The 15,793-nt window shown below is 39.3% G+C and overlaps 1 protein-coding gene, 1 non-coding gene and 1 pseudogene across 2 annotated transcripts; 2 read left to right on the top strand and 1 right to left on the bottom strand.

The window, feature by feature from the left end:
- Positions 1-8,848: 8,848 nt before the first annotated feature.
- TRNAI-AAU (transfer RNA isoleucine (anticodon AAU)) lies at positions 8,849-8,922 on the top strand. The gene has a single exon. It is a non-coding gene; the product is annotated as a tRNA-Ile (tRNA).
- Positions 8,923-12,595: 3,673 nt separating this feature from the next.
- LOC148299145 (uncharacterized) lies at positions 12,596-12,934 on the top strand (annotated as a pseudogene).
- Positions 12,935-13,188: 254 nt separating this feature from the next.
- LOC148299144 (putative elongation factor 1-beta/1-delta 1) lies at positions 13,189-13,809 on the bottom strand. The gene has a single exon (XM_088276351.1). It carries the CDS (start codon positions 13,807-13,809, stop codon positions 13,189-13,191), a length of 621 nt encoding a protein of 206 aa, XP_088132477.1.
- Between the last annotated feature and the right edge of the window lie 1,984 nt (positions 13,810-15,793).

The raw sequence follows: 15,793 nt of genomic DNA, 5'->3' as shown, positions 1-15,793 counted from the left end.
GACTTGTTTATAGTGTAAATTGAGCTTTTTGGGATAATTCGTTCACAATGAGTTTAAGTGGAGGCAAATTTTTGCACTGCATACAAAACTGGATATTATTCCAAAGGCAGAGTTTGTACGACTTTTAAATTCTATCTGTATCGATTGTCAAGGGTACAACAGCAAGTTTAAAGTGCAATAGATACACAAAAGGCAATTATAGTTTCGCTGAAGGCTTTATCCAATGATGCAGAATAGGATACAATGTTTGTTCAGTAACTGAAAGCTCCATTTGTTCATAATGCAAAACTGGCTTTCTGAAATATAACTCTTTAAAGAACTTAAATATAAAATTTGCAAAGACAGCACCTTTTTAATGTGTGACTGCTGCTTCTAGATGAAATGTAGATCACAATCGAATTAGTTTATAGTAAAAACATTGTACAAAGCCTCTCATATTCTATATATTTAAAATCAGTCCATACTCTCTCCGAGAGAAGTGAGTGATTCAGACTCAGATATTTATAGAAGATGAAAGCAGATATTGAGTATAAACTTCATCAAGTGGGAAGAGTTGGCCCTACTGATGCTCAATCGAACATGCTATTGCATTTCACAATTATGTCTTTCTCTGCTTCGTTAAAATTGAGAGTTGTTATGAGATTATCGAATTAGACTGCCCGAATCTGTTCATTCTGTTTATAATAATAGAGGGCTTCTAGCAGCTTTATCAAGTCCTATTTATACCTCCCCTCCACTTCATTGATCGAGTTAGCCAACTCAAACCAATACTGCTCGACAGTTTATATCACCAGTTTGTCAAAGTGCTCGGAAGCAACGACTGACAATTAGAATTCTCTTTAGATTTACTCATTGCAGATTTCGATATCAGAACAATAGGACGCACACTGAGATTCGACGATGCCATAATCGGATTAGATTTGCAAGTAGATTTTTTGGTAGACTTCGGAGTCGAGAAACTGCTCAAAATTGTTGACACACTCAAAGATGTTATGCTTATTGCGTATTTGCTTAAGAAACAGGCCCAAGTCCACGAGAGCTTTCTTCGTGAGGATGAACATTGCAATCGCATGGTTGGCCTTGATCTTGTGAATATTTTCGAGATAGGGCGTGACGAATTTAAAAATAAACATGATGTTGTTTCTCCTTCTTAAATAATCGCTTTCGTAGCTATCGAATGTCTTCTCTTTCTAATGCTTTATTTCTATCGCTTTCTTCTGGATCAGAAATTTCATGTTCTAAGTTTCCTCTATGCAGTCGACCTCCGTAAATTATATGTTATTGTCGGGCACTTTCCCCTTTGCGTCAGGGTAATTGTTGTATTTGAGCGGCTAGGTGGCATAGTAATTCCTGTTTGAGTGTATGCAAATCCTCGAAAGTTTCGTGCGATAAATAAATGCGTTTTATTACTTGTTGAGGAGGGGGTGGTCGTAAATCTCGGTCCAGCTTATCCTCTCCTCAGGGTTGATTGTCAAACATTTATTGATAAAATCCTTTGCATGCTATGAAATGTTTAGCCCATCGAAATTTAGCCGTGTTTTCTTTATTTTATTTTTGATATCTTCCTTGTTCACGCCCAGATAGGGATATTTGCCGTATAACATTTGGTAGAAGACCACCCCTATCGACCAAATGTCTGCTTAGTATCCATATGGTTTCTCATCTAAAAGCTCAGGCGCCATCGTGAGATGGGTCCCTAAAATGGTCTTGGCAAGATCCCTGTTGTCCATCTGCTTGGCAAAGCCGAGGTCTGCAATTTTGCAGACTCCGTCATGAAGTAGTATATTGGCGGCTTTAAAATCTCTGTGCATGGCTTCTACTTCGTGGAGGCCCTAAATATGAGAAGTATTACCTTGAAGCCATTGAGAAATTGCTTGAGGAAGGAAGTTGCTTAATCTTCAGAGAGCTTCGTTTTTTTCTACAGATAGGTATCGAGATCGCCTCCATTGCAGAATTATGTAACTATGAAGATATCTTAATGTGTTTTGAAATTGTCGACAAACTTTATCACATTTTAGTTATGGCAAGATTTCAGCACTTTTATTTAGGTTTTGATAAGTTCGCTGAGCTTGTCAGTCGATGCGATCAGTTTTCTTGAAACGACTTTGATAGCCACAGTATTCAGTTGATCATTATCGTTGATAGCTTCGTAGACTTAGCCCCATGCGCCAGATCCTATGATCCTGAGGAAGTTAAAGTTCTTTAGATACTTCTCTGTATAGTTTCTCTTCTTCTTGTTCTCCATTTTGTCCTCGAGATTATAAATATAAATATGCAGATGTGTATGTGTATATTTATATGTATCAATATGCCTATATGTAATATGTTGATATTGATATCTGGATATTCAAATGAGTATACTCCTTAACTTCTGAGATTCTTTAATTCTTAACTTCATAAAAGAATCAATGTGATAATAAAAACCCAAATACAGCGATTATCAATACCCTCAAGCTTCGATTGCAGTAATCTTAACATCTCAAATATCTTTTTTGGGCCTCAACATTTTAATTATTCTTATTCAACTGGCATCCTACAACTGACATCCTACAACAAACAATTTCCAAGTTCAGAATGACATAGATGATGAAACATCAAATCCTTTGCTCCATCATTTCTCATATATAGCGAGCCCAGCCACTGAAGATAAGCCTAATGCCCATACTTTTGTAGAACCAAAATTTCCTCGGCAAGTTTCACAAGACCTTCTGGTTAATCATTTTGTTGTGATCGTAGCGGCGCGTGCAAATATCGCCAATATTAAACATTTAGTGCAATAGAGTTTCAATATGCTTGATCGGCCAGGCAATAAGAATGCATTATATAGTGAATAAATCGCAGAAACTCAATATATATTGGTATTTTTGTAATTGCTCGATTTCTATGATATTTGAATGGAAAATGTATGGCACTATATAATAAATTCCATCGATAGAACAAAGAATGAGCGAGAAGGCCATCAGTTTATCCTCCAAATAGAACCACTCCTCCGAGCCTCTGCACATCAAGCAGCAATCAGCTCAACACGATTTAGCCTCCTGGAAGCCTCAGTCCCGAGTCAATTTAGTTCCTGACAACGTTGATAATGGGGAGGAACATTACCATAGAAAGTGCCAGTTCCAAAAAGCCAGTATAAGCGAGTTTGCTATAAAATTGAAGCCTATAAAATGCAGCCAGGTGGAGCCCCAGGTTATCACCATCGAGGGCTAAGAGGTCGCATGAGGGTCAATGAAGGGTTTCCAGAATAATGATAGATATTGATCAGCAATAACTCAACTTATTCAGTCTTATTCATCTTATTTCTGCTTGCTCACGGTCTATTGACATTTTACCATGGCTGTGAAGCAATCCTGGATGAATGTAGTATATATGGGAATATTGATGTAATTAAATGGCAATAATGCAAAATGAATATAATAAGCAATGGTACGACGATTTGGTTAACAGTCAATAATTGCTGAGCAACTCAATTTTATGGCTTGTCGTCTCAGTAGATTAGTTATTGGTCATGTTGCTTTGTATTCCATTGTTGCTATTGATGTTATTATTATTGCTGTTGTTGTTGGTGTTGTTGGCGCGAATGTTGCTGCACATGTAAGAGCTGCTGCTGGATAGATCAGAAGAGAGTTCTTCCTTCGATGATGCCAGTCTGTTTAATTTGAAGATTGGACTCATTCTGCGAATATATGCTTTCTCTTATTCTTATTCGTCGCATCGCTGCTATTCTAGTTTCGACTTGAAACTTTGTTGGTTTGCGTGCTCTCCATTCTGGGGCAATATAAATCCATCTTTTTTTAGTCCCTTCATGATAAATGACTCTTCCACCGCGTCCGTATACTATTTACTGGGGAGATCTTTCTCGTTAATGGTAATATATGATTCTGCTATTGCCATATTTGATCTCGAACACCTCGAAATATCACTGTACTCTTTCGGGGAGCCTTCTTCCTCTTGTGACTAATATGAGAGCTACCGGGATTGCTCCTGTTCGTGCCAATCTGCTCCCTTGTTGGATACATAGTCCCTGTCGAGCCCATCGGACTCGCTGCACTATGAGATGTTATGGATGTGCCTGTTCTTCCATTACTTGTATGTGTAGGTGAGGAGGCCCATCAAGTCGTCCGCTTGTGTTCGGGGCTATATCTGAGCTTTGACCGGTATTTCCAAGATCTTAAGGGGATAATTTCTCTGATTCTTTGCTAAATTATCATAGAGTTGCTGCTCCTAGATATGCTTCTCAGTTTATTTCTATGGATGCCGGCTCTACTCAAAGGCGATATTGGTTGTGAAGATGCTACCCAGCTTTGGCCCCGCCAGTGGTGACTGAATGAGCTTTTCGTAGTAGCATTCGTACTTGATCAAATCAACTTTCTATGGGGATTTCTTTTTGGCAGGGGCATCTGCTTGAGGGCTACTATTCTTTTCAATTGCTTCCAGAGTCGATGGATTCGCATGGACAATATTACTAATGAAATTCTGTTCGTGATGAATGCGAGTGTGAGTATGGCTCTCGGGTCTATTCTGCCCCCGCATTTTTGTATCTGAGCCATAGGGTTAGGGTTTGGGCGAAAAGTGACTTATTTCATAGCGAATGGGTTGTGCATACTGAATTTTGTTGATTTCTTTGTGATCAGGATGGACTTGCTTGGGATTACACTCAGGATTGCTGTTGCCAGTGATGCTGATGTACGTTATCCGGCTCTGATCTGCTTTGTCTGTATTGCTGCGCGTATGGCTGTTGTTTTTGGCATGCCCACGAAGCACAGGGGACTGCTTAATATTGGCATTATCTTCATAGTAATCAGATGCCACAATCGGCTTTTTCTCCGGGCATTGTACATTTTTTTGGCGCAGTTGATGAATTTTCGGTTGTCTGTTGGGAATTGTATGCTACTGCGAAAGGCAGTGAGCATTGCTGTGATTCCGAGCTGATTCATTAAATTTGCTTATAATTTTGATCTTCTACTTGCTCGTGGGTCGATGCTGGTCATCCGCCTCGAGGATCGAGCCAGCCCTTGCATCCCCACTTCCAGACTCCGCATTTCGTGGTAATATTTTGGCAGTTGCCATCATTTCACAATTATGCAGCTTGTATTCCTCAATGGCTGCATACTTTATGGCATTTATACGGGGAGTGTGGCTGGCTTACACATTTGCTATATGGTCTTTATTTGTGTCTTTTGGGAGCGAGCTGCCCCTGTTTTTATGCAGATTAATGGTTGATGAGTATACGTTGATCTTCTTCTACTTGCTGGTTGTACAATGAGCAGTGTGATGCTCCGCTGAGTATACTCGAATTTTGTTGCCATTATTCTTCACGCCCAAGGGATTCCTATTACTATTGCTGTTACTCAGAGGATTGTTGTCCCTGCTCGGATTGACCTGCTTGATTTCAGTTATGTGATCAGCTGCATTGATCTTGGATCGTGGTGAAGCAGCCAGCAGCTTCAGCGTGTTAATTTTACCCTCCATTTTCTTCCCTCTTTGGTCAGCGTCTTCATGAGGGTCTTTTAAGTCTATGCCAGATAGCGGCTATTGACGAAGATATCTGTTGCCCTGAATTTGAAAACGATGTGCTTTGTTTGCACTAGAAGCGTAGTTCCCATTATTGCTTCTTTTTTTATTAGCATTCACACTGTTGTTGATATTCGTGTTCGTGCTGTTCATGATGTTGTTCGTGCCGAGATGAAGCATGCTTTCACATTGCTTCAGAGTAATGCTGTTAGTTGGGGATTTTAATATCTTGTTGAGCACTCTAAAGTTCTAAAACATAGTCGGAACTTCAGTTCTCACGGCCTCACTGACATGGTTGATAATGCTTTCCAGAACATACTTTTCATACAACGACTGTTATTGAATGGGATTTCGTTAGCTAGCATTGATGCTAAACCGATGTGATGGAAAGTTACATACAAAGTTAGGGCTGATCCATACTTTGCCAATGTACTCATTGGGCTCTATTGCATAGCACCCGAGCATACCTTACTCGATTCGAAAGTAACAATCGTTATACTTTTGGAGGAGGACATTTATTCCGTTGATCCAGCCTAGCATTATCATGCAAATGGCTGATTCAAGCAAGGTGGCATCGTGGGAATGAGAGATGGAAATGGCCAGGATTGCAGTTCGAAGAGCCACTATATGCTAGGTCAGCACGAAGCCATGGCAACTGCGTTAACTATCAGGGTGCACAGCGAATCCACATTAAAAATTAATGCCTTTCAAATAGACTCCATGGACTCCTATCACATTGCTTCTCTTGCTGCTATTATATCTCCATTGGTATACTTACACATTGCTCCAAGCTTTCTTCAAGTCACTGAATGCTTGGTCAGCATGGTTCGATTTCAGTTTCACTTTATTATTGGCATTATCTGCGCTTATATACTTATACAGTCGGTACTGCTGAAATTGCTTGACTGAATCAGCATAGCGGAGATACTCGTTCTGTGTTTCGACTTTTTCATTCAGGTTACATCGGTCCGTGTGCTTGTTCAATTACAGGCTGGATAAATTGGTATGCGTGTCAGCCTACAGAAGATATGCGCTGAATGCGACAGAGTGGTTTCCGGAATTGGAGTGCTCCAGACTGAGCAGCGTTAAGTGGCACTTGGGGCAGACAGGCTGATGCTGATATATTTTGGCCATTTCTGGGTGTCCCGAAGAGTAGTGGGGAGAGGGGGAGGAGGGACTTTGAGTGCCCATTTATTTTATTGATATTATAATATTGATGCAGAAACGCTGATCGCTTCGATGCGTTATGCCTGGTTATTGGCATGATTGTCAGATAATCGGTTTATATCTTGCAGTGAAATCTCTGCACATCGCGCAACAATGAAAGGCAGGCTGTCATCGACACGCTTCCTCACTGAGAAGCTCATCTCCGAAAAGTCGATCACCATAAGTACAGTCTGCATTACTCCTCAGAATCGTGGCACAAGTACCAATTCCCCAAGCTCTTCGCTCCCCTCAAAGCAATGAAGGCTGTCGAGCATCTCGAACTGCGTACACCCTACATTACCTAGGCGACAACCACTAATGCCACATCATCCTGCAGATCAGCCACATCAACTTCGGCAGTTTGATCATACTTTCTCTGCAGAACAACAACATCGAATCCGTAGAGATCATATCTGTGATGCAGTTTCCCTACATCGAGTAGCTGGATCTCTGTACATCCCCCTATATGCTTAGCATTCAATAGAATCAGCAGTATGCACGGCCTCCGCAAAATCAAAGCCCAGAACCTCGAAAGCATTCGAGTGCTTGAGAACAAGCTGAAGGAGATAAGCAGGATAAACGAATTATGGGCACCTAATTTGGAGTAATTCACCATATAAAAGTATTATCAAGTGTACCAGCTCGAGGATATCCGCTTCATCATCAAGCTCTAATCCAATAACATCAATTGCTTTTGCATAAACCCAACGGTCGAGCACAAAACAATCAAATCCAGAGTGCTCCATGCCAAGACTGTTTTCACCATTGCTAAAAAATATATTAATGCTTTCAACTACTTCCAGACTTGATCGACTGAGATGAAGCATACTTCATAATCGACCAAAGACTCAGTTTGATTGAAGGTTTATTATTCTGCATATTAGATTTATATCTATGCATAGTCTATTCTCCATTGATACTGCAGTATCTATGGAAGTTTCAGTTATAAGATACTCCCATTATCTCGTGCTGAAAACATGAATGAGTCAGAGATTTTGAGGCATCACATCACATAAATACTCTCCTTAACCATTTCTCGGCTACAAAAAACATCAAACAATTAAATGCATAATTAAATATAGTGGGTAGTCAATATTATATAAACGATACTTAAATTGCGATTTAAAGGGGATATTTGAATTGGGTGATTTGAAATGAGATATTTGAATTAGAGATAGAAATGAAACTTATAAATATATATATCATTAGAGTTAGGCATGGCGCCTAAGAAGAAGAAGAAGTCCAAGAAGAAGAAGAAGAAGTAATACGATCCCCCAGTGTACCAGGTTCCGATTTATGAGGATCCGGATATTGTGACTCCCAAGGTCGAATTGTTCATCAAACACCACTAGATGGATATCCCCAATGATGCCATGTCCCTCACAATCACCATGATGATTTCGGCTCCCGTTTCCAGAGTAGCCAAGGCCATTTCTCGCCACCACCAGGAGAGCATCGGCGATGTCATAATCTGCAAAGACAAATTCGATCGGGATGAAGCATTGCCTCATGAGTTCACCCTTTAAAAATGTGGAATAACAGGGACGTCCGCCAAACTCTTCTATGACTATGTCCCCTTTTCCTACCCGCTCATTGGTTGATCATTCTCTATTTGTCATTAATTATAATGCCTTCAACAAATCTATATATATCTTATTCTTCCAATCTCTATACGATACGGCCCAGATTCATCGCCAGTCTATTTATCTAAGGCTCATTGCATGCCTCAATCTGCCCAGATGCATTCACATTTAATTCTGAATACAAATGCTTCGACTCAATTTTAAACATGCTATTTATTTATTCCATCATTCATTCAATCATTTATTTATTAATATATTTATTATGACTACGAATATACATTTATTGCGACTAATAATTATTATTAATACTGCTAATACAAATTTTATTATTTAACATTTATTTTTATTTAGTAATATTTTTATTATTTATCATTTCTTAGTAATTATATTCTATTATATTTTATGTTAATTTATAGTTATAGGCATTATTGTTGGACTTCCAAATTGCATTTGAGATGGTTTACAAGTGTTATTTAAATCATTCTAAAATTCTCTGCTTTGAGACTTAAAAACATATAACGAAAGTGAGTAAAGGAGATAGGCAAGGTCGCGTAGCTCAGTTGGTTAGAGCGTTGTGCTAATAACGCAACGGTCGAGGGTTCGATCCCCTCCGTGACCATTTTTATACTTATGGCTCCAAGGCGAACTCCGTTTTAAGCGTAAACGTGTATTTGAAGATCATAACACTCTTTTATAATGGTGTGATTGAGTATTTTGGAAACACCTTGCCTTTATCGTTTTTGTAGATGCAACTTCCATTTGTTCCTCATCATTATGATGCACAGAGCCAACCTTGTATTGACTCTATCACAGAGTTTCAAGTGTAATTTATGCCATATTGCATGAAGTTGCGATTATTGTTACAATAATACCAATTTGGAACATAATTAAGATCTTTCTGTATAGATATTGTTGTTAATAGTCTTTGATTTGCTTGATAAGTTCAATCAACAAACAAAGGAGAAAGGATTGGTCCTTGGCATGATAGTGCTCAAGGGGCATGACTTTGTGATGCTCCTAGTTGAGGAATGAGCAGCAAATACACATAAACTACTTTGATTAAGAAGTATGGCCATTAATTTCATTAATTCCATTGATTCCTTATTTGCATCATATTAAATTCAGAATTAATGTGGGGGAGTAGCAAAAAATAAAAAAAATTCACAGGGTATAGCTTTTTTTGATTCATAGATGCTTGGGAGATTGCTCTGAAGAACAGCTAAAAGCGTTATAGTTATTTCGAGAGTACGTCAAAGGATCCAACGAAGGCTAGCTCAACAAGCAATGGGACGACCATTATCTACTACGGTTCCTGAGGGCCAGAAAATTCAACAAGGAAGAAACAGAAAAAATGTGGAAGAACTTCATCAATTGGCGGATCAAGAACAATATCGAGAATATCAGTGTACTTATGAATTTAACAAAGTAACTCAAGTTTCCAGAATTGTCGATCGTCCGGAAATAATACCCCCATGGCTATCACAAAACAGACAAGCTCGGTCGCCCTATCTACATTGAGCGCGTCGGCATGCTGAATGTCGATGAAATCTTCAAAATAACCAGCGAGGAAACCTTACTCAACTACTATGCGCTGTCCTATGAGACACTTCTGACCACTATCTTCGACTCCTGCACTGCTTTCCACCAGAAAGCCACCAACGAGAACAAGAGGATTGCCCAAACTTGTACGATTTTGGACTTAAAGCATGTTAAATTAGGCAGTGCGAGCAAGGCTTACAATTTTGTCAAACCCGCTTCGGCTATGGCACAGGACAACTACCCCTAAATCTTGGGAAACATGTTCATCGTGAATGCCCCAATGCTCTTCACGGGGATCTGGACGATGGTCAAGATGTGGATCGACGACAAGACCAAGGAGAAGATCAAGATATTAGGAAGCAGTTATAAAAAAGAACTCTTACAGTTTGTAAATTGTGTCACTTATCTAGATATCACCTTAAAATCTTCCAAGCTTTTTGGAAGGAGGGACATGCAACTGCGAGGGAAATGGTGGGGATTGTTTGTCATGGAATATCGGCCCTTGGAACCCTGATGGCAAGGAAATTTTCCCAAACTGCTTCAAAACAGTTGAAGCTGCTGGCCAAGTGCAAGAGCAAGCGCTATTGTAGGAGAAAGTGTCAGAAAAAGAGAAAGGACTTGAACAAGCACAACAGAAAGAACCTAACCAAGAAAAAGTGCAGGTCTAGGTGTAAGAGAAAATGTCAGAGAAAGCCTCAGAAAAAGTGTTTGAGAAACAGTAAGAGAAACAGTAAGAGAAACAGTAAGAGAAACCATAAGAGAAAGCCTCCGAAAAAGCCTCCGAAAAAGTGTAAGATAAAGATCCTGAGCAAGAAAAAGTGCTTTTGCAAGTGGAAGTGTCAGAGAAGGCAGCAGAAGACAAAACACAGGTGGAAGAGCAGACTAAAACAAATGCTTAGTAACCCCTGGAGGCAAATCTCGCTGAGTAAGGAGTTTGATTGACGAAACAATTGAAACCTATTTAAATGAATATAGCATGCTCAAATCTGAATTATTAAAATTATTCAATAATAAATTGCACTTCAATGCTTGACGACTGGCAAGTAATGGATTACTACTACTTCTCAAATATTTTCTGGATAAACATAAATGTGGTCCTTATCATCCCGTTCTTAGTCTCATGCTACTTTAGATTCTATAAGCAAAGCCTAGATACAATTTTATGGACTGATCATTTTGCTCGATTCTTCCTCTTGGTCACAGTGCTCTTCTATGTCTTTGACATGATCATTAAGTTCAATGTCGATGGCGCCGACTCAATATGCGAGAAGGCATTCTTCCTGCACCATTGCTCAAGCCTGTTCATCATCACTCCCCTAATCATGAACAAAAATATTCCTTGGTGGGTTTGCCCGATAGGCTTCATGCATGGCTTCTGTGTAAAGTTCCCTGAGTACGAGATAATAAACTACATTTACGCTGTCTGTCTAATGGTATTTCATTACGGATTATACCAAGAGCCTTATAGACATCTGCGAGGGTACAACGTCACGAGGTTCTTCATCAACTTTATCTGGGTGTTTGCAATCATGTTGCTCATCGGCAATTGTTCCAACTACCTCCAAACCTGCCCAGACTGACTCAATGATCATTTATTGCACCGCTGAGAGTAAAATTCATCTGTATTGAGCGAAATTCCTATTAATTTTTAGGCACCTAATTATAATCGAGAATTAATTTAAAATGGTCAGGCTCACCATTCCTGAGATGCACCACAAACTCGATGAACTGGGCAGCTTCTTTAGCACTCGCAGTCAGTCCTTCATCGCATAAATACAGCTCCACCAAGGCCGATTCGTCTAGGAGGATTTCAACTAATTCTAACTGCTCCTGGAGTCGATTAAGAACGATGCAATGCAAAGAATAACAGATTTCTTCAGTTCGAGGCACTCGACACGATCTTCCACTTATGAAACATCGATCGGGAGCTACAAAGTCGAGGGGGATTCTGTTACATCAGAGTTAGAAGAATTCCGGCAGAACCTGATCGAGGCCACTCTTGAAACCAAGGAGGAGCAAAACAGGAAGGAAACTATAATGGAGTATTTCAGTGAGAAACTGAGAAAGAACCTCCTCATGAAAAAGTGCTTCAAACTGATGCGGAACAACGAGTTTCAGTGCAAGGCAGCCCGTGTCAATGAGGGGCAAATGGATAAAATTTATTAGAGGAACTTATTGCGGAAGAGTTTTTTCCCCTGGCGCACGTAACTTCCTCTCACTAATCAGATTGACGTATAAAGACGGCTACGCTAATTCAGTTCGCCGAGATGCAGAAACAGACATGATGAACATCCATCAGCAGTATCAGAGCATCATCGATATTCTGAAGAGCAAAATTATCGAGACCGAAGATATCATCAGGGTTAAAAAAGCAGCGAAAGGGGAATTTGCCTACGCTCTCAGCAAAAACCTACTGAAATCTATATCCAACTTATCGCTCGAAGTGATGAATCTCAACCAAATGACCCTGAGGGACGGAGAGTGGGCAGAAAACTCCACGCACGAGTTCATGGCCGAAGTGGACACCATAATCAAGGAAAAACTAATGAAAGTAAGGGACTACAGACAGGGCTTAGTGGAGGCAGAAGTGGAATATGCGGACGAGCCTGGGAAGAAGAAAAAGAAGCATATCTCTTTTCTTTGAGGATTGACTTTTCATATTCATATATATCAATACTGTATCATTCATTTTTCATATTGACATCTTCAATATCAAGCGTATCAAAGATTATATAAATTAAAAGAGAGCAAGCATGGCGAAGCATCACCCAGATTTAGTAATGTGCCGGAAGCAGTCAGGGATATCAATTGGAAGACTATGCGATAAATGCTAAGACAAATGCGTCATCTGTGATTCGCATGTCCGGCCGACAGCACTTGTCAGGACCTGCGATTAATGCAATTACGGATCCAATCAGAACAGATGTCTCATATGTAACGGGAAGGGTGCCTCAGATGCATACTACTGCAAAGAGTGCGTGCAACTAGAGAAGGATCGGGATGGGTGCCCGAAAATAATAAACATGGGGTCTGTGCGAATAGATCATTTTTATGAAAAGAAAAAGTATGGGTTTGCCAAAAAGGGCACTTGATTTTATATTGAATATGCTAAACATCTGTCTCTCTATGAGCATCTTCCTACTTTTAATTCCACTTAACTTAATGGGCAGAAGAATCCTACACAGCAGCATCCATGAATTGAATTATTGGGATACTTTAATTCATCCTTCGAAACTCAGAGCACAAATATTATAATTTTGCCGAAAATCAATAAAACATTCATGAATAAGAATAGGTATATTTTACCACTCTCCAGAATTAAAGATAATTCGAGGGATGTATAGCATCATAATTTTTGCATGCTCACCATGTCTACGGATTGAACTTCCTCCCATGCTTCGATTGGGTCGAAGATGTCATCTGTGAGAATCTTATCGTCTTCAATGACACATCCCACTTGGAGCTTGGAGATTCCGTATGCAACTTCAATTTTCTTGGGCGAAGTGTTCCAAACGAGTCCATCCAGGATAATATTTTCGAATATTTTTTTGCTCAGGACGTCCAAGTCAGTCTCGGTCTCATAGACCTTTACATCGAAGACGACAATGGATTTGGCAATGGGTTTTGGTTTCTTGGCCTTGACTTCGGGCTTGGGAGCCTTTGGCTTGACTTCAGCTGGCTTGTCATCATCATCTCCGAAAAGATCGTCGTCATCAGCCTTTTTGGCTTCAGTTGTTTTGGCGGTTTGAGACTTTCCAACCCATGTCTTCAACAAATCGTGAGAGAAATTGCTGAGGAAATAGAACCAATGGTGGAAGTTAGCTGTTTTAGTAACATCTGGAGCTTTTCCGTCCAATGCGAGGAAAATCTCTGCATCTGCAGCCCCGGGTAATCCTCCTTCAGTCAGGTAGGGATTGTTGGAGAGATGAGCCTCAATTTCTTCTGTCTTTTCAAGAGTAAATACCATCAACAATGTAATTTAATATAAAAGCATTTTAAATTGAATTTCTTATATTTATTTTATTCTATCCAATACGTTTGGATACACTTTGCAACGTCCGAATAAATATTAAATATTAAAATTAAAAGTAACACAATCTAAATATAATATAGTACTGCAACTGATTATGAACTTATACAGATAAAATTATTAATCAGGAATAGGCTGTATGAGATTTTGCTCACTAAAACTGCAAGATGGCCAATATCTTCGTTTCCCCTTCCTCGTTGGCAGTTATCCCCATGAAATAGGGCGGATCCATCATCAAAACCTTATAATTTCGCATCTACTATCTGCTCTTCATGATAGATCTCACTTCAGGTATTCTGCTATTCACAGTGATGAACTCCGAAACGATTGTCTACTGATAGTGGTATTTTTTCGCATCTGCAGATACACCAGAGATATCTTCCACGTACTTTCTCATAATTTTAGCCTACTTCACAGCAATCTCAGTGTACTCAGTTTCCATTTTGGAATCGAAACTTGAGTCTCGATCGATTTACTCCACTTATTCGAGTGATAAGATGCCAGAGAGAGTACGCGCAATTATGCAATCGACGCCATTGTTTGCAACAGACTGAATTTTATAAACCTACTCGCCTAGCTTCGTAATTTTATCTGCCTTCCCGACTAAATAAGGCTGGCGGTCAACAATTAGTTTATACAGGCCTGTGAAGTTAAAAGCGATTGAGCAGACATTTCCGGTTCCATGCTCGCAGTACTTGTGGTATTTCGAATTTTTCGAGTAGTAGTAATACTTCAGCAGCCTTGAATGCTGTAAAGATTTGTTATTCTTTATCGTTTTCTTTAGGATGTCTTTTTCACAGACTGCGCTTATTTTATATTTTATCTTGACCAACGGCCGCACAACTGTGTCGATGATTTGGATTTCGTATAAAAGTTTACTCTAGTTACGAATGACTCCATACCCATAGGTCACAAACATGTCCAGCAATCTCTGTTCGAAGTTCGTAAACTTGAGGAATTTCCGAATATAAAGGATCAATACTGCTTTCTTCATCGTGAGGTTATCTTGCTCTAAAAATTTAACAGCGAGCCATGCAATTCTGAGTCCCTTCGACTCGACCATGATTAGTGTGGCAAAATCTTTCTACAAAAGTATTTTTTTAGCTATATCTTGGATTTCTTAAAATCCCAATGCGGGGGAAGTCCCATACACGTTGTTAAATACTTTATTTCTGAGGTACTTTACAACTTCGGTCGATTTAATACTTTACTAAAAGATCAAATTTAAATCAGAGTTCTATGAGATTTCTGTGACTACATTTTCTGAATTTGTAGCCTTCAAACTATCGGATTTGGTGTTGGGATTCTTCAACACTGAAGGCTCGGTAAATAATTCAGTTCGACCAATCTGGTGATTATTCTAAGTAAACGTTTTAATTTGATGTGGTTATTTTTATTACACATTTTATCCGTTTTTAGCATCTCTTTTGGCTGGGAAGTTTCTGCTTTGCTATGAATTAAAGTTCTTCAGTTAATTTGTTGGTTTAAGTTCATGGTTGCTCTCCTTTATTATATTTCGATCATGTATAGGGGAAATTGAGGCAGATTACAACAGTTCATAGTAAGGCTTCGATTCATTCCTTTCAGGGTGATAATTATTCATAGATATCATTGCACTATTAGATTTTTTAATGATACTCGGGTTTTCTGTCAAATTCCTCTTCAAGTTCTGGTGCAATGGACTACTTTGTTCAGAGTTTGAAAAGTGTTCAGATCTCCTAATATGGTCATTCACGAATATCGGCGACTCAGGTATTTGACTGAGTCTTCTGGATTTTGAATGGCTGCTCAGATATTGATCTATTTATTGGTGGTTGCCATTAGAAACGCCCATAAAATCGCTATTTAACAAAATCGGCGGTTTCCTGATTGTTTTATTTTGGACGTTCTGCCTAAACTCAGGTTTATTATAATGTCATTA

The sequence above is a fragment of the Brachycentrus maculatus genome, unplaced genomic scaffold (genome assembly GCF_059751285.1).
Source record: "Brachycentrus maculatus isolate JH-2025_06_01 unplaced genomic scaffold, ASM5975128v1 h1tg001307l, whole genome shotgun sequence".
NCBI lineage: Eukaryota > Metazoa > Arthropoda > Insecta > Trichoptera > Brachycentridae > Brachycentrus > Brachycentrus maculatus.
Note: the sequence above shows the minus strand (reverse complement) of the source record. Positions and strands in the feature narration are given on the sequence as shown.

Excerpts from the sequence above, each read along its gene's own strand:
- LOC148299144 (XM_088276351.1), bottom strand. The coding sequence starts at position 13,809 with ATGGTATTTACTCTTGAAAAGACAGAAGAAATTGAGGCTCATCTCTCC.